We start from the raw sequence: 27,409 nt of genomic DNA on the forward strand, positions 1-27,409 counted from the left end.
AGACATTTTGGGGACAACTGGGAGAATCGGACACAAACGTGATACTAGATAATGTTAAGGAGTTACTCTTAATTTTGTTGGGTGTGATGAAGGTATGGTGGTCACGGTTTTTAAAAAGTCCTTATCTGTTAGAGGAGTGGTTCTTAACTGGATGCAGTTTTGCCCCTCTGCAGGACGTTTAGCAATACCTGGAGGCATTTTTGGTGTTATTGGCATCTAGTGGGTAGCGGTCAGGGACACTGCTCAACACCGTGCAATACACACGTCCGTCCCCTACGACAAAGCATTCTCCAGTCCCAGTGTCGGTGGTGCCACAGGTGGGAGACCCTGGGTTAGGGATACCTCCTGCAGTCGTTACTGGTAAAATCATATAAAATCATATGCTGTTTGGGGTTTGTTTTTAGTAATCAGCGAACATGCAGATAAAATAGGGATGGAGGTGAGATGAAATGAGGTTCGAAGTCTCGCAAGTGGTTCAAGATGGGAGATGACGTGTGGGAGCTCATTTTTCTCCCATACCATTTTTGTGCATGTGAAAGTTTTCCTTTTTTTTTCCTTAATTGAAATATAGTGAGTTTACAATGTTGTGCCAACTTCTGGTGTTCAGCATAATGCTTCAGTCATACATATACATGTATATATCCCTTTTCATATTCTTTTGTTACAGGTTAGTACAAGATATTGAATATAGCTCCCTGTGCTATACAGTAAAAACCTGTTGTTTGTCTATTTTATATATAGTAGTTAATATCTGCAAATCTTCAACTCCCAACTTATCCCTTCCCTTCTCTCCCCTACTCCGCCGTAACTGTAAGTTTGTTTTCTATGGCTGTGAGTCTGTTTCTGTTTTGTAAATAAGTTCATTTGTGTCTTTTTTTTAGATTCCACATATGAGTGATATCATATGGTATTTTTCTTTCTCTTTCTGGCTTACTTCACTTAGAATGACGATCTCCAGGTCCATTCATGTTGCTGCAAATGGCATTATTTTATTCTTTCTTTATGACTGAGAAGTAATCCATTGTGTAAATATACCACAACTTCTTTATCCAGTCATCTATCGACGGACATTTAGGTTTTGTTTATATGAAAGTTTTCATAATAAAAATTTAAAAATAAATTTTAAAAATGTTGGAGAAAAGGATACTACAGAGGTCTTGAGGGCAGCAAAGAATGAATCTAGTCTGATATGCCCTTGGGTGGAGGTAATTCAAGGAGGGAGGTGCTGAAGGGAAAGTTGTTGGGATCTTAGTGCGGGTGGATCCCAGGAAATAAAAGCCTAGGAACCATTGTTCAAGTATATTCTGGGGTCTCCATCTGAGCCCCACACTGGACGTATCCAAGCCCAGCTTTGCGAGAAATACAGCCATGATTAGTTGCACTTAGAAAAGATTCTCTTTTGAATGTTTCCATCCTATGTAGGTGTTTCACAGGTCACTGTGTACTAAAACCAAGAGAGAGGGATTAAAAAACAAAGTAACACTAAAATGTTAGAAGGCTGTTTGAAGTGCGATCCAGAATTGAGACTGAGCTTCCCTCAAAGTTAATTCTGTGGGAAAACATAAGTTGTTTACCAAAAATTTGATATTAATCAGCCTGTAGGAACATGGCTTTGAGGATGGTGAGATTCAGGTAGAGAACACAGCTCCTTCGAGATTTCCTGTCTGCCACCAGAGGGGCTGTCCACTTAGCTGTTGGCAGCCAATCCCTAGCATCCTTGAGATTGATTGATTAGCGCATACTTGAGTAATGCTAACTTCCTTTTTCTTTTACTTTGAAGACACTATTGTAAAAATTGACCACCAGCCAAATCAACATTACCTTAAAGTCTTTTTATGACTCTTTTGGGAGGCAAAGACATGGGATAATTTTTTATTTACTCAGGTCTATTGGAAACTGGATCTGATTTATCTTCTTTTTGCATTGTGTATACAACGTGTTGTTTGGACAAGTGATATCTGGCCACTTCCTACCCAGAGTGGGGACAGTAGGGGACTTGCCTGGGGCCCTAGGGGATATACTCTGTTCTCATGGGCTAAATTACTTAGTGTTTATTTAGTAGCTAGCTCTGTTTGCCCATCCGCTAATTTATTCTGTGGTTCATTCCCATGAAGTCTCTGATATTGGGTATCTTGCTCTTTTTTTCTGTTGCCATCTTTTTCATCTCGGAGTTGCTCCCATTGTAAGAGTCAGTTATTGATATTCCTAAAATCTCTGCTCTCCGATCACTTGTCACCCTTTTGCCACATCTCCTGTGAATCCACATCCTCTCTGTTTCTGTTATCACTTCCCTAGTGTAGAATTTGTCATGTTAACTATTGTAGGCTTGTCCTTCAGCGGTTCCCAGCATCGACCTCTTCCCATCATCACTGCTGAGACGATTGTATCAGCCTCTGGCACAGGCACCAGCCCAGTGCTCTAAAACTCCCTCTAATAATCCCTTCTGTCAGTCCAGTCCAGGATCCCCCTCTGTTACTGAGTCCAGACTCGTTCTGCTTGCCACACGACAGGCCAGTAAGTTGAGAGATGAGGTGTTGCGGCAAGGAATAGCGACTTTATTTGGAAAGTCAGCAGACCAAGAAGATGGCAGACTGATATCTTGGAGAACCATCTTCCCCAGGTCAGAATTCAGGCTCCTTTTATACTAAAAAGGGGAGGGGTTATGCTTGGTTGTTGCAAATTTCTCGGTATAGGAATTCTTTGTTCTTGGAATCGTTTGTTCTTGCAGCTGTCCACCTGGGTGAGATCATGATGTCCCTGTAAACATCCAACAAAACAAATGTTATTTTCTATTCTTCAACTTGTTATCTTTATAGGAATGGGTAAGTATTAATATCTTTAAAGGTCAGACCCTTGAGAATCGCTATTCTGTATGTTTCAGGCTATAGGCAACATTTTTTTGCAGAAGGTGCAGAACCAGCAAGACTAAGCCTTGGAAGCAGAGCACAGGGTTAAAGTCAAAGGAACAGAGCTAATGTGGAGTCAGATTTGTTTTTTTCTGTTACACCTTCAAGGCCCAGCCGAGATTTCACTTTACTTCCCAGCCTCATTACCCGCAGCTTTCATGGGCTCCTGTTCCGTGGCTTTTCTAAAATAGCACTTATCCCCACTCCAGTCCATGAAGATACCTTTTAACTAACTCTTGAGATTCAATCACCTCCATGATACTTTCCTGCGGGAACGCACAAAACTCACTGTATCCCCATCGGCAAAACACAATGGCCATCACTCTGTTTATGTACTCTCCACTTGTCCCACCCACATCTTGACCTCCAAAGGACACAGATAGCCTCCTCTTCACTTACTTTGCAGTTCTGGGTTCATAATGTGGATAGGCACAGTCACGTCGGTGCCGCAGATTTTGAGGAACTGGAAGACAGCTAATTTGGGGGTAGTCTTCCTTTTAGATTTGAACATCTAATAAATCAGTTGAGTACTTTTTTTTTTTTTTTTTAAAGGTGTGGGACATCATGGTAGATAGAATGAAGTTGAAAGTGTTTTTGACTTAATACCATTGACTGCCCACTGTGTTCCAGGCACGGTCTTGATTCGTGATATCATTACACGGTATTTATTTATGTGCCTTTGTCCTTTCTGACTATGTTGTCTGTTACTCATCTTCTGCCTCTGCCGTGCACAACTCAGCACCGGTGTCAGTAACCCACAGTGATGATTGAAAGTCATAGGAGTTTTATGACCTAGATCTAGGTTCAGGTTTTTGTTTTCAGTGCGCCAATTCTTCATGATTAGTTGGGTACTCTGAGTTTCCTACAGTGGCACATGGCATGAGATAGCCCATGAGGTCTGAGAATCTAGTTCCCACCTCCAAGGTTCTAGTTACTCATTCATTCCTTTAAGGTAGTCTATATTAAACCTTAAGCTAGGATGGATACTGTTCTAGGTGTTAGGTGTATAATAGTAAACACAGCATAGTCTTTCCCCCCATGGAGCCTGCGTTCCAGTGGGGAAAGCAGATGATAAACACTCGACCAACATCCGAAAATCTTTCGTGTTTTTAATAATAATGTTCGTCTGGTATGCCGACAAGTTAAAGGTTTGAATGGGATACATGGAGCTCGGTGGAGCATGTTAGAGACAAGTAGGGCCAAGAGGACGACTCCATTTGCTTCTTCTTTCCTTGCTTTTTTTTTTTGGTGTGTGGATATTTTTGAAGGCCATACTCCCTGCCCCCCTCCAAAGCTTTTAATGAATGTCAGGATTTTTAAAAATTGAGAATTTATAGGAGAGAGACTAACTACAGCTCTTAAAATAGCTCTTTCTTTCTGAAAGTCTTGTTCTGCCATCTATCTTAGAACTGGGGGAAAAAAAATCCCTCCAGAACTTAGTTGTGTAGCCCCTGCCACTAAGGAGAATGTGCCCCGATGTGACCTCAAGTGTAGGCTGATTTATTTAAAAAATACACAAGGAAGGGTTTTTTTTCGTATTTTTCCTACCAATGAACAGATCTTAATATATGACATCTTATTTGTCATTATTGAATGTAGTGGACACGTGGAGTGGGTGAGATGGTGATTTCATAATACTGTATCAGAAGATACTAATATAGGCACTCATTAACATATTTTTCAGACAGAACCATCACCGCTTTTAAAGCCTCTTCATTTAACTCAAATATCCATTAACTTTGTGGCCTGTAATGCTAGGTACTCTCTTTGCAAGAGCCATTTTCTAGTCATGTAATGATGTATCTGTTCAGCAGATACTTATTGTGCACCTACTGTGTGCCTGGCACCATGCTGTGTTCTTAGGTGCAGTGTGTATTGTACCCCCATAGATGCAAATCCAATGATTTCAGGGACATAATACCTTTTTTAAAGCAAAAAAAAAAAATTATGCTTTAGGAGGATTAAAAAAGGGACTTTTCCCATAAGGTACAAGCAAAAGGAGAATTAACCCCCCCCCCCCCAAGATAGGTATGGTCACATACTTTTTAGTCTTTAGATTATACAGTCTTTTAAAAAGTGGCGTCCAAATTTGGAGCTAGTTCTCTATTCTCCTTCTGGCGCTCTTACTGGAGGTGTATTGAACCTTCTCCTTCTTTGTCTCTGTGTATTGCATTCTCTGTGAGCACTTCCTTCAGCTGTAGCATGCTCACAGATCACCTGGGGATCTTGTTAGAATGCAGGTGCTGGTTCAGCTGGCATAGCGTAGGGCCTGAGATTCTGCATTTCTCAGCAACTCCCTGGTGATGCTGATGCTGCCAGCCTACAGGTCAGACCATGGGTCTATGTGATTTCCTCAGCTCTAACTGCTAGTTCACTAAGTTCCTCTTCAGCTGTGTCTCATCTACATAAAGCATCCACTGAGTTTCAGACTTTAAATTCAGCAATCCTACTCTTCATTTTTTAACGTTCTATTTGGTTCCTTTCAGATGTGCTTTGTTTTTTCTATAGAGTACCTTGTTCTTTTATTAGAATTTCTTACTCATTTACCTTGATAATAAATTACAATTTATTTTATGGTCCATTTTAGATTGTTCTCTTATCTGCAGTTTTTGGGGAGCTGATTCTCCTACTTCTTGTATCTGCTGATGCTCCTTCATGGTAGCTTGGGTGGTTTCTTTTCCCTTATTGTGTGTAGTTGTTTGTTTTTACTTTTTTTTTTTAATTGTGAACTCATTTCTAATTGTGTGTGTGTGTTTGTGTTAGAGAGAGAGAGAGAAATAGAGAGAGAGATTGAGAGATCAAGAGAGAGTCCTGTGTGCCTTGGGTTGTGAATGTGGCCCTAAGTTTTTCTCTACTTGTGTCTGCCAGTTTCCTAAGGGATCCTGGACCGATACTGATGCTAATTTCTTGGTGTATCGTTCCCATACCATGCAGAATACTGTAAATGCAGACATCCTGCCTGGGGCTGCAGTTTTAATAGCTGCCCTGTTTCTTTCCTCCTAAAAGGCCCTGGACAAGGCTGAGCATCCATCACTTTCTGGCGGGTTGAGAATTTCCAGTTCCCCCACTTCTCTTTGGCTTGAAGCTGTGACTCTTTCCCCTGCCCAAACGTGGCCCTCAGAAGCCCTTTACAGAGTTTCCTGTTGTTCCCAACTGACTACCTGTCTAGAGGGTTACTGTCCCTAGCTTTTCGTATGTCCTGTGAATACCTCACCTGTCACCAGCTGGGGTATTTCATTTTGACTTCTGTCCCCTTTTATTGAAGGTTACCCGGCCCTTTTTCTCATCCTGATCACATGGGCTAGCCTTGAACGTGACAGTTTTAAAGAAGGATCTTTATAGTACGGAATTTCTCAGTTGTAATTATTTCACGGAGGGTGGCTCCTGCCCCTGTGTTAATCATGTTTCTCACACAGAAATGGAATTCTGTTTCAGTCTCCCAAAGATAAATTAGTTTATAGTGGAAAAAAAATTTAAACTTCTGCTAGGAATGAAATGCTATGATTGACAAACATCCACATGAGTGCGTCTGTGCAGGAAAGAGGAAGTAACACAGATTCTGCTGTATCTCACTGCAGGGTCTGTCATAAACATCCATCTCGCGTGAGCAATAACAATAGCAGGTAATCTTGATGGAGTGTTCACTGTATGCTAAGAACTGTGCTAATAAGCACTTTATATAGGTTTGGTTTTTTTTCATTTACACTTCCCAGTAGCCCTTTGAGGAAGTTATCTCTGTGTTGAAACTGAGGCTCAGAAGTTAAGGGACTTCCCCAAGGTCACAGTGCTGGTAAGTGGTGGAGCTGGGGTTTGACCTAGTCAAAGTATGTGCCATTAACCGTGATACTTCCATATTGATGCCACCTGCATCTCTCTCTCCACACATTTCCTCAGTCATTCTCTGAGTTTCCTTTATTTTGAGGTGGAAAACTTCTCTTTTTTATCCTTAATGAGATGTAATTTCCATTAAAAAGTGGGGGTTTTTTTGCTTAATAAAAAAGGTATTGTGTAATTGAAATCTGATTGGATTGAAGCCTGTGTTGATGGAAGTACACATGGCAAGTGGGCTGAAGCATTCAGTGTAATTTTTCTTCCCATCAACTAGTTTTTAAAGAGTTAAGCAAGTAGATTCTGAGACTAACAGGGAAGATCGATATTCCTTGAGAGCTTAGAGGTGTTAAATAATTTTCTGGTGGTGCACATTTTCCATTTTTCATCTCCTGCCACATCTCAGTGCACCTGAAGTTCTGAGAATGTTCTTTTTGCATTTCCCGGCAGCTGCCAGACCTGCTCATTCTGGCTCCATCCCCGCTCCACATCCCTTTGCTGCTCCATCTACTCCCTGACGCCTCTGTCGCTGTCGCTGCTTCCCCATGTTGTTGTTGTCGTCAGGGAACTTTGAAAACAGCCAGATTCTTGGAGTCTGTCAGCGGAAAACAGACTGCTGCTCCTATCTGGTATACCAAGCTCTGTCCAGAAAACAAGGGGTTAAAACCAGTGCCTGGGCCGGGAAGGGCCACGGCAACTGTTCTAGGGGGCGCTCGTGCGGGCTCTGGCCGTGACTCATGCTGCTCTGTCACTCAGATCAGCATTGGCCCCTGCCACGCAGGCGGCCAGGTGGGGTTCCGGCCAGAGCACGCACAGAGTGGGGAGCATGAAGCCTGCACTGCGGGGGATGTGATGCCCAGCTCGCCAGCCACAGACGCCTCTGCCCGCAGCCATGGCAGCGCTTCTGGCTGGCGACACCCCCGGGAGCCCACCACAGTGGGCAGCCTCCTGGTGACTGATGGACAAGTGTCCACCTCCCTCACTGAGAGAGCTTAGTAGGTCCACAGGAAGTGGAGAAGATGTAAGACGCCCCTAGCTGGGAGTCATGCCTTAACGAGGTAGGACGCAGCCGTCCGTCCACACCGTCAGCGCTCAGGGGTGCTGTACATCGTCGGGAAGAACTTTATTTGGCTGGTTGTTCCATTATGCTGATTAAACTGCAGTGGATTCAGGGGGCATGATGGATCTGGGGAGGAGGAATAATGAGCTTAAAAAAAAAAGTGGTTCCTAAGAGCTCTGAGTATACTCATCTGGATATGATTGGGCTAGACTGCAGTGCTGTCCTAACATGAGTTACATGCCTTCTAAATCCTCTCTCCAGCTCCTGCCTTTCACTCCGGTTAATCCATTAAATGTAGAAATTCCATCTTATCCCACTGATGAGCCCTAAACATTAATAATTGGGACCTGCCTGGAAGAGGAAGGGGATAGGTTTAGGTTAGCCGGCACGCCGGTGCCAGCCAGCTGATGCTCCGTAGCAGCATTCTGGAAACATCAGGGAGGAGCGGCTGGCTCAGATGAGTTCCCCAAGTGCTGTCGTCCACCAGGTGACCTGTTCGAGTTTACCCTTCGGTTTCCCCCCTGGCGGGGAAGGTAGCCTGTCTGCGGGTTGGTGGCCATGTTGGCAGGGAAGGGGTTAATCTCTTGTTGCTGTAAGAGCGAGCTAGCGAGGCTGGGTCTGCCTGTGTGTGAGCCAGATTGAAGGCAGGCGCTGCAGTGCCCCCGGGAACGCTGAAGGAGTGAGGCGGTTTTCTTCTCCGCAACAGTGTTGAATCCGTCTGAATTTCTCTCTCCCCCCCACCCCACCCCTCCTTCTTGTTTTTCTTTAACCAGCTCCTCCCCCCTTCGTTCCCACCCTCAAGTCTGACGATGACACCTCCAATTTCGATGAACCAGAGAAGAATTCATGGGTTTCATCCTCTCCGTGCCAGCTGAACCCCTCAGGTTTCTCGGGCGAAGAACTGCCGTTTGTGGGGTTTTCGTACAGCAGGGCTTTGGGAATTCTTGGTAGATCTGAGTAAGTGAAATTTTGACTTTTCTAAGGGACCTGCATTGATGCGAGGCAGACAGAGCCCAAAGGTGGTGGTGGTGGTGGTGGTGGTGTTAGGGTTGGGGGAGTGTAGTGGAGAGAAGGTGCTAATCTGATCAGCCTGCATTTGGAAAGCAGTGTACCTGTTTGGGCTTTGGTGGGGTAGACTGTTAATATTCTCAGCTTGCTGTGTGTGAGGTACCTCTTCCTGCCCGTAGCATCATAATTGTCAATTGGGTACTTAGGGTTAGTTTCCCGTCTTTGGTCTTCTCTAGAGGGGAGGAAAGAGAGGAGATACCTTGCAGTGCAGATCCTTGGTGAAAGGAGAGATGTGCAGGGTTAAGATGAGCTGTCTTATCTATTTATCCATCTATGTATCCATCTCTCTCTCAGGTGGGTGGAGGGAGGTTGCTATCTTGGCAGTACTGAAAGAATCCTAAAATCCATTTCTCATAAGCTAAGGGTTTCCTGATGTGGTTAGTTGAGCTGCAAGTGGCTGTACCAGGGCTCTAATGGAGAGATGGTACCCGGCTCTGCTCGAAGTCTGCTGCAAGATCAGGGATCTAGCAGCTGAGCCCCTGTGAGCTGGCACAGCACTAGCGGCCAGAGAGAGCCCCGTTACTGTGAGCCACCGGGAGGAAGTGTGATGTAGCCGAGTCACTGATTCACAGAAGCTGGGCTTCGCGGCAGGTGGTGGGGGAGCAAACAAACCGGGAGGCTAGAAAATGGAAGTATAAATGTTACTGTAAACCTCTTGACATGATTGGTCTTTCTCCATTCTTGAAAAAGCTAATGAAAAACGCTTCAGTACGGCACTTGGGACTGGGGGGTGCAGGTTCCTGGCTTCCAGCCTCCTGGAATTCCTCTAAAATGCAGCAGCCTCTGTGATTGTGAGAGCTCAGTGTCTGGCTTCGTTGTCCTGATCGGATGACATTCAGTGCTCAGGGGTGCAAGTTCCCCGGGAAGGTCTTGGGCCAGCTGTTTTATTCCCCCATTGCCCCAGCTCCCTCACTTGGAGGCTCTTGGGGTAATGTTGGCCGATTAGTCGCTGCCCACTTACTGCATAAGCAGAATTTGATTTTCTCCTTGGCAGCATTTATTCCCGATTTGTTGTGCTTGTAGCTCAGATACCGATTTGAAGGGATGGCATGGGGCTTCTTGGATGCTCTCTTCCCATGGGTGCTATTGTGACATGTTCCTGAAAAGATTTCAGACTATTTTGGGGCAACTGGGCACTTGATGAGAGAGGGCTGTGGACTGTGATAGAATTTGAGAGAGCTTTTTTTGCACTGAAAGATACTGAGCTGACCCTTCTTTCCTCCCTCCCTGAGAGCTGGGATTAAAATCTGGGGTTGGGTTTTGGTGGTGGTGGCTGTACCTTTCAGGCTAATTTGCTCTGCAGCCTCAAAGCAATCTGGATGATAGGAGGAGAGGCAGAAAGCTAACTAGCTGTTGAATGTGCCGTCGGATGGATTGGAAATGGCCTGGCAGGGCCGGGAGCTTTTGCACTGGCATCGAAGGGCTGGGCAGAATTGGAGGCCTGAGGTTAAAAGGATGCTTGGTTAGTGGGCAGCTTAACCTTGACACACACAGCACCCTGAAGGTCACCAGTCAGACTGGACAGAGATGTGTGGAGAGTTCTAGTTCTGGTTAGTAGTGGGCTAGCTGGGTCAGAATGGAAGCTTGCCTGGGGTGCTAATCAGTGATCTGAGAAACCAGAAGGACTTCAGGGCAAAGGCAGAAAGATGTGGGTCTCAGGCATTGCAATTAATCCAAAGCAGTGTGTGATTAATTGCTTATTTTTCAGGAAGACTGTAATTGCATCTCTTTGCTTCTCCCAGAAAGCTCAGTTAAGGGAGCCCTCTGACAGGGGCATCTCAGGATTAGGGCCTAGGCACTCGATAAATATTTGTTGATTTAATTTACTCATGATCCTTTCCCCCAGATTGTGTTTGTATTACTCGCTGTGTTTGAAGACAGGCTATTTCACCTTGGGTAGTTCACAATATATCTCTAGAGTATAAAATGAGCTTCTGTTCATGCTTATGACTAAGATTCTCATCAAAAAAAAAAAAAGTCCATGCAAACAAAACTGTGTATTTCTTATCTGGAAGATGGAATCAAAGTATTCCTGTTTTTGGTTGGTGGGGGGACGTTAATGCCCTTTCCCTGGCAATTTGGGGTTGGAATCAGAAAGATTGCCTTTCATCTTGTATTTGTTAATGTGATCTTGCTGTCAGATTTGTTTACTCTGCCACGGGCAGCCCTACGGGTGAAACCTACAGCATCATTTTAGAAATTCACTCCACCTGTTGGATGTAGGTGACCCTGGATGTACTGGATCATCATTATTTAGAAATTCAATTAAAAAGATGCAGCGATTAAATTACCTAGAAGCCCCATGCAGTTTTGTTAACATACAGTTACAAAATCCGTTTGGAGGTGGGGAGGGAGGCGTTTGCTGGGGATACCACCATCGCCACCAGGGACCTGGTGTTTCTTCCTGAATTTCTCCTCCTCCCCTCTCTGTTTCAGCACCACAGGTTTTTATTTACACGCGTTGATTACCTGTGCTGTTACTCACTCTTCACGCCACTGGGGAAACTGCAGATGCGCTGGGGAGAACTGACCCCAGATCTGTTACCAGTGAATCGAATGAAATGTTCAGAGGTGGAGCTGAATGAATGAGGAATTTTCACGGAGACTCTGGCAGTGAGAATGATTTTAATTGTTGAAATCGCTCATCACTTTCTAGGATCCATTTTTGGGACCCCAGACTATTTTTAAGCCAGCCACTGACTGCATCATTATTTTAGGTTTAACAAGACTCTTGATCTCAGCATTCTGTGTCTGAGGGGTAGTGGGAATTCCTTGCAGCTTGAGCTGGAGGGAGCAGGAGAGATTCTCCAGAACTAGTTCTGGTTGTCTTTGGGGTGGGATTATGGCAGAGTCAGTGCTGCAGAGTGTGTGTCTGGTGCCTCTTTCTTTTTAACCAACAATAACCCAAATCATATCTCCAAGCTCTGAATGCCTAGGTGTTCATCTGAGCCTCTGTTTGCTCGAGTTTTTACAATAGTTGAGGGTAGTAACAGAAATCAGTGTGTTAAAGGTTTAAAAACATAATGGATTCCAGCCCTCCTCCCTCCTCTGTCAGCATGGGGTACATTTTGTTAGGTCCCTCTCCTTCCTAGAAGCCAAGCATTTCTGCAGACATTCAATATAAACTCTAGGAGGAAAAAGCCAGTTGGTTTTATGTTTTGTGTTAGTTTTTACACATGCTGGTTTGATGCTTTTGGAGAAGTTGGAAATCTTAAAGGACCAATGGGATCTCAATAAGACTGGAATCTGTGGGATGGCAGTGTCTGAATAGGCTATTTTTAGGATGGGGGCTCTTCTCTTTGACTCAGGGCTTTTTCCTTTCCTTTTGGGTGGATCTGAAAAATTTATTTTTGGAGCCAGCCATCCAAACACTGCAGAAGAATGAAAAATGGCTGCCACCAGTGCTGTTCCAGATTTTCAGAGAACCAGTTTCTGGTGTTTCTTTCTTGCCCTACTGGAGTCTCTTTGCATGTCTGTGTCCTCGACTGTAAAGGGAGGTAATCCTGATCCCTGCCTCTTGGGGCTGCTGGGAGCGTTATATGAAATAGGTAAAGCACTTGGTCTAGTACCTGGCACATGGAACAGTTGTATCGAATGCCCCCTATTATTATTACTAATGCACTAGTCTCTCTGTGTATGGTGTCCTTCTGTATATGTGAAGAAGATCTGGAAAGAACTTCGAGCAATCATTAAATAGTCCAAAGTCAGGCCAGACCAGAAACCCAGCTTCCCAGGCCCTGAGGATTTTCTGTTAGAGATGCTTTGAACATTCCTGACCTCCCACAAGTTGATAGGCAGTTGCCAAGTACCTGCAGGTTAACAATGAAGGTTGTTGGGGTGGAGTGGACTGGAGGACAGAATGAGAAGGCCCAGTTCCAGAACAGTTTCTTTCCCATCAAGTTGAATAAATCAAAACTTATACGTGTGAAATGCTTCACAGGACACACAACGCCTTGACTGCAGAGTATCACATACACACTGGGTAGCTAGCTGCTTTAGGAGAGTCAGAGAGCCAGGCCCAAAGTCCAGCACGGGGGCCCCTTAATGGGTCCTGCCAGCTCCCAGTTCTCGCCAAAGAGCTATGCTGGTCTTCACTGGCACGTCTGTCTGCTTCTCCACATCGGCTGTCATCTCAAGGGCAGGGCTGGGTCTTGTTCCTCCTGGTTTCCCTTGAGCATAGGACATTGCAGACCCTCAGAAAATACAGGTGTTAGAACCCAGCTTATAAGCAGGCTAACGGGAGGCACAGAGAGATGAAGCAACTTGCCCAAGGTCATGCAGCTCCCCGTGGCTCAGCCAGACTTGAACCTAAGCAGAGTGGCTCCAGGGTCTCTTAGCTACAGTGCCCTGCCGCAGACAGGAGAAATCGGGAAATTCGTGTAGGGGCCCCAGGTTCACATGCTTGTCAGAAGCAGAGGCCTGTGGTGGGCAGTGCCGGGCAGTGGGGGTGGTGTGGGGACCGGTGAGAGCTGCTGGGCAGTCAAAAGGCTGGGTTTTGTTTTCAATTTCTGCTAGTTTATTGAGTAGGTAGGCTGTATAGCTCTTGGATTTTTCTAATTTTTTTCCTGTTTTCGTTTAGAGACTTCACCAGGGTGTGTGTGTGTGTACGTAAGCACGTGCAGGCACACTCTCTCCCTACAGTTCTTATTTGCATGAGGGTGAGCATGGTGAGGACAGGGCACTGCACTGACCTTGCTGTCCACTCCGAATCGATCCAGATCATTCTAATGGCTGCAGCCCTCAGTTGGATGAGTCTGTGATCTGTGTCAGTTACCATTCACATTTTGTGCTTGTGTCAGCCTCCGCCATCCACCCTGTGACGGCTTATCCCAGTGGAGACGGCCTGGGCTCTCCAATCAGCCCCACTTAACTTTTCACTGAAAGACCCGGGAGAGTGGGGGAAACTTCCCTTCAAAAGCCTTTTCTCTCCACCTCCAGCCCGAGGCTGTGTCATTGAATGTAGGACCTCCAGACCCTTAGCGCAAACAGCCTCCTCTGTGTTTGGAGGGTTTGAACAGGAGCAGAATCCACTCTGCTTCACAAAGGTGTGCAGCCTGTACTTCCCAAAGAAGTTACAGACCTTTAACTAGCTTCTTCCTGTGGTCACCGCCCCCAAGTGCCCTGGGTGGTTTCCATTCCACTAGGCATCCAACCCTGGCCTCTGGGCATCGGGTTGGGTTTTCTCCTCTTGCTCAGTTTCTTCTTCCTCTTAGCCAAGCACGTCCTGTTCTCCTCGCCTTATTCTGTTCTCTATTTAGACTGTGCGTGCTTGCCTGGCAGGCCTGGCAGGACCGCTCTGCCGCCTTCTCATTTGTCTTAAAGATACCTTTAGGAGATCTAATCTAAACGATCCCAGCCCAGTCCCGAAGATTAGGCTCCAAAAGATCTGTCAAGTGCATACTTCGCTGGCCTACACATGCTGATTTGCATGGTTGCCTCAGATCCCTTAAGAAGACAGTAATTGACTAAATGGTGCTGTATGTTCTCAATCTCGGTGCCAGTTTGGCAACCGTCCCTTCCCCTAAATGAATTTCTCTCGGTTCTCTCCGTTTCATTGGTCTCGCGGCTCCTGACCTTTCTCACCTTCCTTTCTCTGACGAGCTCCCTAAAACAATAGCCTCTACCTAGTGCCTGTTTTTCAGCCTCTTTAGCTCTACAGCAGTTACTGTCTCAGAAGCCACAGATCCCACCCAGCCACTGAATTTAGTGGTTTCTGCCTTGTCACATGGTGCCATTAGTTGCCACATTTGTCTTGAAACTTTCTACTCCTCTTCCACCTGGTGGAAGCTTGGTTTTCCCTCCTATGTCTCCGAGTGCCGTTCTCGCTCTTCGGTGGCTGTCATCCTCTGTGTCAGGTCCTCGAGATGTGCCATCCCCTGAAGTTCCACCCCTAGTTGTCTCTCTCCTCTTATTGGTGATCACGTTCAGGTCCTTGACTTTAACTCTCATTTCCGCAAGGCCTTCCTCCCAGCATGCCCTCTTCACCATCACTGGGACGTCCCATCAGCTTCTCACCATCCCTGTCCCCTGTTCTCAGCACACATAGACTCAGTTGCTTGCGCCATAAGCCACTAGGTGCCAGTTTTGTTTTCCTCATTTCATTTAAGAAACTATCACTGTCTCTGCCTTTCTAGGCAAGAAAACTGAGTCATCTTCAGGTATTTTTCATCTCCCCGACCATCTCGTCAGTTGCCGGGTTTTCTACGTTGTGTCTCTAGGACGACACTGGCATCCGTGCCCATTTTTCTGTCCCCACCACCTCCCCTCATTGAGTCCTGCTTGGACTGTTGCAGTAGCCTCCTGATGGATTCCTCTGCCTCCAGTTTTCCCAGCTCTAATCCGTTCTCCACAGAGGGTGGAATTCTTCCAGAGCACAAGTTGGATGATGTCATTCTCCTGCTCAGACCTTCAATAGCATCACGACGTGCACAGAATTAACGACCACTCCTGAACTTGGCATTCAAGCTTGGGGTGCCAAGACCCTAGCCTGCCTTCTCACCCATACCCCCTTCTTGTCCCCTGTGTGTGGCCAAGCCACTCAATGCTCACTGAGCATGGGGACCGTGTTTCCCATCTTTTGTGTGAAATAGTGCCTTGCCTCTGGCAGGTCTTCAATGAATGTTTGTCAAATTGAATTAGAAGTGGCCAGGACGATGCCAGTTCTGCACAGTTTCTACAGCTGCTAGTGGAAGCTGTCCTCTGTTGAGCACTTCCTGTGTGCCCAGAACTGTGCTGAATGCCTCTTGACATGTGTTGTCTCACTGAGTCCTCACAATCTCACCATAACTCTGTGAGGTAGCTGGTATCGTCCCCATTTTACAGAGGAGGACACTGAGGCTGACAGTACTCAGGTTTTGCGGGTAGTAACAGATCTGAGCTGTAGACCCAGAGGCTGCCCCCAGGACCACTGCACTACCTGCTTCGAACCATCCTGACTTTGCTAGATTGTGTAGGATCGACGGACTAGCCTAATAATAAAGGTGAGAGAGCTGACTTTCCTGAGGACTAACCATACCAGATACTATGCTAAGGGCTCAACAGACATTCTTACTTCATCCCAGCAATAACCCATCGTTATACAGATGAGGAAACTGATCAGGAAGCCTGGATTACTTCCTAAGGTCAAGCACCATGTATGTGGCACAGGAAGGCCAACTTTTCCAACTTTTACCTTTAGAGCGGTTGTAAGCCTTCTTTATTTGGGGTGGGGAAAGACTATTGCACCCTTGTTGCAAGTCTAGGCTTTGGAATCAGGTAGATGTGGGTTCAAGCCTAGTCTCCACCCCTCACCAGTGTGAACAAGGCCCTTCACCTATCAGCATCAGTTCCCTTCTGTATACAGTGGGGATTATTTCTGCCTATCTGCTAAGTCTGTTGTGGGGACACGTGGAGCATGTAGTGTTAGTGCCTGGAGCAGAGTAAGTGTTCATCTCCTATTTGCCAGTGTTATTTAGGGGTAAAGATGGGCCTAGGGGTGTTTTTGAGTCTCTTTTCTTCCCTTCTGCACTTTATAATGACATCTTGCTGGTTTCTGCCCATTGAGAGAATCAGGCTCCACGTGGGGTGCCTGACAGATGTCCTAATATCTTCATCCAATTTTTGACTCAGAATGGAGTCCGTGACATGTTGGTTTAGCTGGCACCTTCTGTAAAACCCACTCAAGGCTCCTGATAGGGCCTAGAGCCAGTGGGGTCTGGAACTTGGTGCTGGGCAAGGTGGAAGTACACTGTGCCCAGCCTGGAGGTGATGCGCTCCCACCCACCCTCTAGTGCTTCGTGTCCCCTGGATGGGACAGCACGTGTGTCCTTGTGACATTGCTAAGTTGTACATTGTTCATTCATTCAACAAATACATAGTTCTAGGCCTTGAGGTATAATGGAGCAAGACACATAAGGTTCCTGCCCTCGAGAAGCTAGCATTCTGCGCAGGGAGACAGAGGATCAGTAAGTTCATGAACAAGAAATTTTTCAGATGGTGGTAAAGGCTCTGAAAAAATCAGAACCTGGATGGGGAATGACTGGGAATGACCACTTTAGTCCCAGAAGCCGGGACTAGCCTGTGAACAGAGAGTACGTTGGAGCAGCCAGAGTGTGGAGATGCCCAGGGGAAGTGGTCCAAGAAGAGGTGGGCGGGGCCTTCACTTTTGGATTTTGCGCCATTTGCAATGAGCAAGTAGCCTTTGCAGGATTTTGAGTAGGGAGGTGGAATATCTGGCTCTCATTTTGCAGAGGGGTCCTCTGATCGTTGTGTGGTGGACAGTAGGGGGACGAGAGTTGGATTTGGGGAGGTAAGTTAGGTTTCTGCAGCCATCCAGACAGGAGAGGAAGATATGTCAATGAAATTCACCTGCAGAACTAGGCACTGACTTACTGGTGCGACTATATTAGAAATCGTGTCAACAATATTTTTATTAATAACATTTTAAATAAATGAATCTTGAGTCATTCTAAAGCAAATGCTCAAATTCAGCTGGAGACAACTGCTGAGTGTGTGTGTGTGTGTGTGTGAACGTGTGAGTTTGTGGTGTGTGTGTGGGTTGGTGAGGGGGTGCCCCAAAGCTAGCAGGCTTCAGAAACTCTTCAGGAGAGTGGTACTTTTGATGTAGTGGTCCCCCCCTTATCCGCAGGGAATGTGTTCCAAGACCCCCAATGGATGCCTGAAACCGCATATAATACCAAACCCTCTGTATATACATTTTTTTCCCTGTATATACCTATGATAAAGTTTATAAATGGGCACACATAAGAGGAAATCAGAATTGCCGTGAAACCACTACTCTTGGGCTTCGGGCCATTATTAAGTGTAATAAGGTTTATTTGAACACAAGCACTGGGATACTGTGACGGTCGATCCAATAACTGAGTCGGCCAGCGGGCAGTGTGTACAGCGTGGATATGATGGAGAAAGGGATGAATCACGTCCCGGGCAGGACAGCACAAGGTTTCATCGTGCTGCTCAGAACGGTGCTCAATTTAAAACTTGTTTATTTCTGGAATTTTCAATTTAGTATTTTTGGCCCACAGTTGACCATGGGTAGCTGAAACCATGGAAAGCGAAGCCGTGGATAAGGGGGGGGACTCCTTGCATTTCCAAGTGTTCATGATGGACACTGGGGCATGTCTTTAAATGGGCTTCTCACGTTAGTTCATAAATTTCAGAATGCTCAATCTTAAAAGCCAATGTATTTTTGGAACAGAATGCTGATGAGTGTCTTATTTTTTGCACTGTATTACATCTTGCACTTGCATGTATTTTTAGTGCCGTTGGCCATAATTAAGGTAGAGTCCTCAGCTGAGCTAATTTCGAGTCCCTTGTTTTAGCCTCAAGTCCCCGTTCTTGGTTATCTTGAGAATATTTGTGGTTGTGATCTATGTGATCTGTGACTTGGTGGCATCTGTTGCAGGCTTGGGGTCCTCTTCCTAAGGAAATAAATGGATGCCCGATGCTTTATTATTACAGCAGTGATTAGCGAGCACTCAGCACACATATACCTTCTTTCAGGTTGGAAGGACAGATTGTTTTTCTCTTTTGATACGAAGTATTCTGTCGATAGCTTTATTAAGGAATTTTTTTCTTGAGTTATGCGAGTTATTTCTAGACATTGAGAAAACTGCATTTGTCATTTTCACTTAAATGTGGAGGTTACACATAAAGCAGTTTTTAGGTCACATCTAACACATTTTAAGGCGACGTTCTTTCTGGTGCAGCCGTTAACGGCCAAGCCCAGCCCTCCTGCTGTGTCCTGTGGCACTACCTCTGTTAATACTCTTTGGGCCTCTATCATTATAAAGCAGATGTGTATATCAGGGAGAGATGTTGATTTCAGAGTAAATTTTTCTAGAAAAACAGAAGCTGGGGAAAAAAAATAAAAGGAAAACCCAAACTTGGCTTGGTGCTTGACGAGACAGCACTGCTGTGTGTGGGTGCGTGGCTGCAGGCACCCGAGGCTCAGAAGCGCCTTTTCTCTCCATGGGGACAACTGGCTGTGCATCAGGGATGTGGCCAGGAGGAGCAGGCAAGCAAAGTGTGGGCAGGCTGCATGTTCTTTTATTAGCATCCTCATTGCGCTGCATCTCATCTAGCCCAGAGCATGAACCATCCTGGGCCTCTAAAATCTGTACCGTTTCCTAGTTAATTACCCCCCCCCCCCCCCGAGACACCAAGCAATGGAGAAAGAGTTGCTCTTGTGAGTCGGTTGAGCTCTTTCTGTGGGTGGCTGTGGACTGACCTGGTGGATGGATGTTCTTGGGTCCCCGAGCTTGGAGTTGCCCTCCCAGCATTGAACGCAGCTGGTCATGGATAGAAGTTACCTTTCCTCGCGTGATCCATTTCCCAGTCCCCCATGAACTCGCTCCTCCGAGTCTCCGCACCACGTTTCTTGGATTATTTTTCTTGGGTTTGTCCAAGGCCGTTTGGCCGAGAAGCAGCAAGGTTGGGATTCCTACGGCTTGGGTTGCAGAGACCAACTTTGAACCAAAACCCAGCTCTTCTGCCTGCACCTGCACTCCAGTCATCTTAACATGGTTGACAGGAGAATGTCGAGGCCATAGGGCAAGCTATTCCATAGCCCCAGTGCCACAGGATAGTTGTATCCATCTCATAGAATTGTTGGCAGGATTCAGTGAGGTAACCCCTGAAGTACCAAGCACAGCACCTGACATAGTGCTCAGTAAATGGGCACTGTTGCTGATGACAGAGGTAGTGGCATGCATTCTCTCTTCCTCATTGCTACTTCTCTGAGGACAGGAACTGGGATTTCCTTAACTTGAGAGCCTCCATAGCAGAGCTTTGCAACTTGGTGCTGTTGACATGTTGGGCTGGACAGTTCTTTCTGTGGGGAGTTGTCCCGTGGATTGTAGAATATTGAGTGGCATCTCTGGCCTCCATCCACTAGATGTTAATAGCACTCCCATCCCCAGTCATGAAAGTCAAGAAAGTCTCCAGACTTTGCCAAACATCCGCTGGGGGTGGGGGTGGGGTGCAAATTTGCCCCTGGTCCAGAGTCTACAGGTAACTCTCGTGGGATCACAGGGTTTTTATATTCTCCCTACATAGAAGGGGTGTATATCTATATATTTATTTTCTTCCTTCCTCCCCCCCCTTCCTTCCTTCCTTCCTTCCTTCTTCCTTCCTTTCCTTCTCTCTTTCTTTCCTTTCCTTTCTTTCTTTTCTTTCTTCCTATCTGTCTATTTATCTATCTGTCTAATCTGTCTTACCTGTCTTATCTATCTCACACTTACTCATAGAAGGTGGTCAGAAAATATAAGCATACCTTGGAGATACTACAGTATTCACTGCAATAAGGTGAAAATTGCAATAAAGCAAGTCACACACATTTTTTCGTTTCCCAGTGCACATGAAAGTTATGTTTATGTGATACCATAGTCATACTAAGTATGCAGTAGCATTATGTCTAAACAAACAATGTACATTCCTTAATTAAAAAACACTTTATTGCTAAAAAATGCTAACCACCGTGTGAACCTTCAGTGAGTCGTAATCTTTCTGCTGGTGGAGGGTCTTGCCTCCACGCTGGTGGCTGCTGGTGGTTATTGAAGGCTCGGGAGGCAATTTCTTAAAATAAGACAACAGTGAAGCTTGCCACATTCATTGATGCTTCCTTTCACAAACAATTTCTCTGCAGCCTGCCATGCTGTCTGATAGCATTTTACCCATAGTAGAACTTCTTTCAAAACTGGAGTTGATCCTCTCAAACCCTGCTGCTGCTTTTAGTTTCTATAGTCTTCTAAAACCTGTGTTGTCATTTCAACAACCTTCACAGCATCTTCACCAGGGGTAGCTCCCACCTCGAGAAACCACTTTCTTTGCTCATTCATCAGAAGCAGCTCCTGAGCTGTTAAAGTTTTATCACGAGCCGGCAGCAATCCCGTCACACCTCCAGGCTCCACTTCTAATTCTAGTTTTCCTGCTGTTTTCCATCACATCTGCAGCTCCATCCTTCACTGAAGTCTTGAACCCCTCAAAGTCATCCACAAGGGTTGGAATCAACTTCTGTCAGACTCCTTTGAACTCTTTCTGTGAATTGCAGATGTTCTTAATGGCATCTAAAATGGTGATTTTCAGTTTACTTTGCCCAGATCCATCAGAGGAGTCACTGTCTATGGCAGATGTAGCCTTAGGAAATGTGTTCTTAAATAACATGACTTGAAAGTAGGGATTACTCCTTGGTTCATGGCTGCAGAATGGATGCTGGGCTAGCAGCCATGAAAACATTAACCTCCATGGTCCATCTCCATCAGGGCTCTTGGGTGACCAGGTACGTTGTCAGTGAGCAGTAGTTGTTTGAAAGAGATCTCTTTTTCTGAGCAGTAGGTCTCAACGGTAGGTTAAAATATTCAGAAAACCACGCTGTAAACAGATGTGCTATCATCCAGGTTCTGTTGTTCCATTTAAAGAATGCAGGCTGGGTAGATTTAGCCTAATTCTTAAGCGTCCTAGGATTTTTAGAGTGGTAAATGAGCCTTGGCTTCACCTTACAGTTGCCAGCTGCTTTAGTCCCTAACAGGAGAATCAGCCTGTCTTTTGAAGCCAGGCACTGACTGACTTCTCCTCTTCAGTTATGGGAGGCCGGAGGAGAGGGAGAGAGACAGGGGGATGGCCAGACGGGGGAGCAGTCAGAACACATATAACATTTACTAAGTTCACTGTCTTGTATGGGTGTAGTTTGTGGCACCCCCTAAACCATTAAAATAGTAACATCAAAGATCACTAATCCCAGATCACAGTGACAAACACAGTAATAATGAAAAAGTTTGAAATATTGTGAGAGTTGCCAAAATGTGACACTAAGAGAGAAAGTGAGCAAATACTATTGGAAACATGGCGCCAATGGACTTGCTCGATGCAGGGTTGCCATGAACCTACCATTTGTAAAAACAGACAAAAAACCCTCCCAATATCTGTGAAGTGTGATAAAGCAAAATGCAGTAAAATGAGGTATGCCTGTGTTGGTTGAAGTTTGAGACTTTTGAGAACAAAGGAAAATTCTGGCAACTCTTTCTTTAGTTAGCAGGTAGACTCTGTCTTATTTCCAGGTCAACAGAAATAGTTTCTTTGCTGTAATTCTGTGCCCATCACCCTGTAGCTTTAGAGTTCCAACCAATTACAGATTTTTTTTTTTTTGTACTTTCCTTTCCTTAAAGCAACAGTAGCATCAGCTCTTTAAATATCACCACCCTTGATGAAATGGTACTTTTCAGGATGATCTGAGCGTTGCTGCTTGAAGAGGACAGGGTTGCATTTGGTGACTGTCTGGTGGCTCTGGGGCCAGCTTTGGATCTAACCTCTCAAGCTGTGATTTACATTGTGATCGATTCCAGAATAGCACAGACGTCAGCACTAATTTGCTGTTGCTTTGAAAGTCAGAAGGTTGGCTAATGAAAATTCTCGAAAAAGAAAGTTGTGATGCTATTTCATAGTATCTATTGAGGGGGTGGTCTGTTCATTTAAGAAATACAAATTGAAAGCTTACTTACCATTGACACTAGCAGTTGAATTGGCCTGAGTGTCCTACATGAAAAATAAATAGAATACAAATACACTAGCCATACCTGCTAGTGTATTTCTTTCACAGAGATCCATGGGACTGCTGTATTTCAGTTGACTTATTAAAACCAAGAGGATGGGAATAGTCTTTAATCATTGTCTGAAACCTGTACCTTGTCTTGAAATTCGTAGTTCACCATGATCAATGACCCAAAGGCACCAGTACCAAATGGCTTGGCCAAAATGCCACCGGGAACCAAATGCTGGGGACAGTCATATTATGAGTTTTAAATGCCTGGACTGTAAATCACACGTACTTTCTTCTAATTAGCACCACACTTCTCGATCCTATCTGTACGTTAGAATCACCTGGGAGCTTAGTAAAAATGTTGCCGGGGCCACACTCCCACTGTGTCTGTCTCTGGATGAGTGGTCTGATTGGGCCCTGGATACCACTCTTTTTTAACTTATATAAAAAATAAAAACAGGGAAATATACACAAAATGTTATGATAACTCACAGAGAAAAAAATGTGACAATGAGTGTGTATATGTCCATGAATAACTGAAAAATTGTGCTGAACACTGGAATTTGACACAACATTTTAAAATGATTATAAATCAATAAAAAATGTTAAAAAAAATAAAAACAGTTTAAGGTTCATAGCAATATTAGCAAGAGGTACAGAGGTTTCCTGTATCCCCCAAGCCCCCACACCTGTGCACAGCCTCCCCCGTCATCAACATCCCCCAGCAGAGTGGGATGTTTGTTACAGCTGATGGACCCACACTGACACATCATCGTCGCCCAAAGTCCCTAGTTCACCTTAGGGTTCACTCTTGGTGGTGGACATTCTGTGGGTTTGGACAATTATGTAATGACATGTATCCATCATTACAGGATCACACAGTCTTTTCACTACCTGATGCCCGTATTTTTTTTTTTTTTTTTAGAAAGCTCTGCAGGCGATTCTAATATGTAGGCAGGCTGAAGACCAGGGAAGTCCTAGAAAGCTTCAGTGACCTTCCCCCTTATGTCCTCACCCTCCAGCCTCAGCCCCCAACCCCATTATTGTTTATGGGATTGTTTCTACAAGCCGGGTTTGGTCACAGCATACTTACTGCAGTTTTTTTAGATGTAATCTTTATTTATTCTAAAAAAAAAAAATTTCTTCAGCACCTTTAATCTGAAGAGCCCTTAATTGCTGTACTTAGACCTTCTAAACAGTGAACTTTGGTTGAGCATCGAAATTGCGGAATGAGGAAGTTGGATCCCAAGTGATGGGGCAGGGCTAGTGCATCGTCTCTGGCGAGTGCCTGCAGCTGGGGGCTGCACACCTCCCCATTTCTGGGCCCCATTAACAGGTGACCTAGAATTGCTTTTTTGGGATGAAGAAGCAGTTGGCTTTGTACCCACAGCTGCGCATGTTAAACATTAAAGGTCTCTGTAGCCTGCCTTCCATGCCTCAAGTTTTTGAGAGCCACCTCCCATCCGATCAGCATGCACCCACATAATTGTTCTCCTGCAAGGCTGCTGGCTCTGTGTTCGGGCACAGAGAGCCGTGGCCTCTCTTGTCATCCCTGACTCTTGTCAATGCAGGCGGCTTAGTGACACGGCAGTGACTCCTGATGACCGAAGGACCAGGGACCCTGTCTCTGGACCACGTCTCCCTCCGTCGGTGGCTCAGGTCTTCTCCAGCCCACCCACCAGAATGAAGTCAGGAGTAAAGGAACTAGCAAAGGCCATGCCACGCAACCCATTTCATCTCAGGTTTTAAAAAAAAAAAAAAAAAAAAGTGTGTTTGTAGGTGTTTTGTCTAGATTTAGGTAGAAAACAGTCTGGGGACAGATGCAAAAATTTGTAGCCCAAAGTGAGATTTTAAAAAAGATATATTTCTGGATTTCAGTCCCCATTGGCTGATTTTCTGTGAATAATCAGGATTTGTTCTAATGTGAATGATAGCACAGAGCAGAGTTGTACTATTTCAAGCAAGTGTTTTAGACCTGTGAGGCATGTGCCCGTCACACTGTTGCAAGGGTAGTGATGATTTTAAAAACCAACATGATAACAGTAACGATGGACATTTCTTGAACCCTCATGATGCTCTGGGCACTGTGATGGCGTTCTGTGGGTTATCTCACTGAATTCTCATAAGAACTCTTAGAAGTAGGTTGAGAATTATGCCCATTTTACAGACAAGGAAAGTGAGGCTCAGAGAGTGCACACGGCAAGTGAGTGGCAAAGTAAGATTTTGAATAGAGCTGCGCAACTCTAGGTGTTGGCTTACCTGGCTGCCTTTCGGTGTGTGCAGGGAGCTGTCACACCACTGCCACACCAGCCCTTGTCTCTGGGCTGGCAGCTGTAGGGAGAGAGATCTTCTGAGCTGCTGCAGGGAACTGACCTTTTTTAGGTAGGGAAGTAGTCTGGGGCAGCAGAAAGCAGAACTTTCACCTGCTGGTAAGACGCCAGTGCTCGTTGACAACCAGCTCCTGGAACCCTGTTACCAAGGCAAAAGAGATGGGCAGCAGTGGGCTCTGCCTTGCGTCCCTCCGTGCCTAAGAACCTTTGTGGGCTGTTGCGCTGTCCCTGCCCTTTAGCAGTCTCAGTGTTCGTGCCCAGGCTGCCAGTCACTGAGGGAAGCTGCCCTGGATAAGAACTGGTGTCTCCACCCATAAGTAACTGCTTCTGGGAATGAGGCAGGGGTGTGCGTTATGTGTGTGGTGTGGGTGCGTACGTCCATCTTGTGGAGAGAGCATCCTTCCGGCCTGTCGTCAGGAGGTCACGTTACATTATTTAGGGGATACAGTCCTGAGAGTTATATCAGGTGCATTGTCCATCTCTCTACCCCAGCTCTCTACTGAGACCAACCAAAACCATTTGTTAACTGGATGGTTACTTAAGCTCCCTGGACCTCCGTTTTCCCCATTTATAAAATGAGGAAAATAAATTGTATCTGTCTCATAGAGTTGTGTGGGAACTAAAGAGTTAAAACATGCCCCGCTTTAGGGCAGAACTGGCCATAGACCGTCAGTTCTCCGTAGGTGTACGAGTTTCCTCTTGCTGCTGTAACAAGTTACCACAAATACAGTGGCTTAAAACAACACAGATTCATTACCTTAGCCTTCTGGAAGTCAGAAGTCTAAGGTGGGTTTTACTGGGCTGAAAGCAAGGTGGACAAGGCTTCACTCTGGAGCCTCTAGGACAGAATCAGTTTCCTTGCCTTTTTCAGCCTCTGGAGGCCGCCCAAATTCTTTGGCTCATGGCCCCTTCCTACACCTTCAGAGCCAGCATCATAGTGTCTTCAAATCTGATTCTGACCCTTTTCTATTATCACATCTCCTCCCTTCCTCTGCTTCCTTCTTCAAAGGGCCCTGGTGATTACATTGGACCCACCCAGATAATCCGGGACAACCTGCCCATCACAGAATCCTTAACTTCATCACACCTGCCAAGTCCCCTTTGCCACATCTGGTAACAGGTTCCCAGGCTCCAGAGATCAGGATGTGGACATCTTGGGGGAAGGGCTTTTTTTGGCCTATATAATAAGCGTTAGCTGTGTTTATAAAGTGAAACAGCACCAGCCTGGCTGGCTTGGGAATGGGATAAGCAACATTTGGGTCAGTGTAGTCCACTAATAATACCGGACACGTGAAGTGTTAGCTCAGTCCTGCGGCAGGACCTTGGTGCCCACTGTCTTCCCTCCCTGGAGCTTGTTACCGTCCAGAGCTTTGGATGGCCAGAGCCTTCTCATCCTTCAGGTGTCACCCCTCCGAGAAGCCCTCCCTGACCACCCGTGCTGAAAGCAGGCTCCTGATCCACTTCCTATATCATGGCGTGTCACCCTGTCTCCTCCTATGGCATCATCTGTAACCTGTTTAGTTTGTGTGTCTGCCTAGTGCAGTCTGTCTGCCCTCTGTTAATGTCAGCTCCCAGAGGGCAGGGACCTTGTCTGTCTTGTCCGCTGCTGTTCCAGTGCCTGGAACAGTTTCTGGGGCAGACTGAGTCAGTCAGTGAACGAAGCCGTGTAGGCACAGTGCCGGGTGTTGAATGCTCATGCTCTCCTGTTGTGGTGGGTCCTTTCATTACCATCCTGCCTCACAGAAATGGAAGCTGAGGCTTGGGGAGGCTGAATCATTGTCTCAGGTCAATGGCGACAGAATTTGCACTAAGATCCGCCTGCTTCCAGGGTTCTTGGTCCTGTCCGCCTCCCTGCCTCATGACCCTGATGTTCTTAGAAGCTACTTGAGCCAGCTCTGTTGCCGGCCAAGGGCTCTGGCAGGCCCGTGGGCTTTGCCACAGTCCCTGAAGGCAGCTTTACGGGCCCACGCGCCGGCCACCTTGACGTTGGTTTTCTTCTACCCAGGTCTGTTGTGTCAAGTCTGGACTCCCCTGCCAAGACTAGCTCCATGGAAAAGAAACTTCTCATCAAAAGCAAAGAGCTGCAAGACTCCCAGGACAAGTGTCACAAGGTATTTATTTCCGCAGCCGGCCTCCCTCCCTCCTCCTGGAGCCTCCCGTCAGTACATGCCGAGGGAGCCGCCCGGGGCCGCCGCTGGCGCTGAGCCACCTGATCCTTCCCTCGCCGAAGTCAGCTCAGAGGGACATGAATTCGGGCCTTGACGCTGCCGTAAACCCTTTAAGTCTTACCCAGAGGAGGCCCTGGATCTAAAACGGCCCGTTGCTCGGCCTGACCCAGCCAGATGTCTGCATCTTCCGGCAGGTGGCGCGGGTCATCACCTGTGGCCGAGCTTCGTCCCATCTGCATTGAGTGATGCGAAGTCTCTCTTCCTAGTCTCTTAAAACTCCTGCCTGTGTCACTGCGGCCACTGTGTTGATTATGCTCAACGTCTCTTAACACTCACTGTTCCTGCCCAGGGGCAGCTCTCTGGAAGCTCATAAAAGTCACTACTTGCCTGGGACTCCTGAGAGTGCAGACGAATACATAGCTCCTTGCCCTGTCCTGGATTTGTCCTCTAGATCTTTGCAAGGAGATGGGGGGGATCAAGATGGATTTGGGATAAAATTAAAGTGACATCTGCAA

General features: G+C 46.1%; 1 protein-coding gene across 1 annotated transcript in view; it reads left to right on the forward strand.

Annotated features, from left to right (window-relative positions):
• Window positions 1-27,409, forward strand: part of CIT (citron rho-interacting serine/threonine kinase) — a 147,982-nt gene that overhangs the window by 47,509 nt on the left and 73,064 nt on the right. The window contains 2 exon segments of the mRNA XM_006192696.3: window positions 8,568-8,751; window positions 26,732-26,837. Of these exon segments, the coding sequence (XP_006192758.2) occupies window positions 8,568-8,751; window positions 26,732-26,837 (290 nt within the window).

Source organism: Camelus ferus, chromosome 32 (assembly GCF_009834535.1).
Source record: "Camelus ferus isolate YT-003-E chromosome 32, BCGSAC_Cfer_1.0, whole genome shotgun sequence".
NCBI lineage: Eukaryota > Metazoa > Chordata > Mammalia > Artiodactyla > Camelidae > Camelus > Camelus ferus.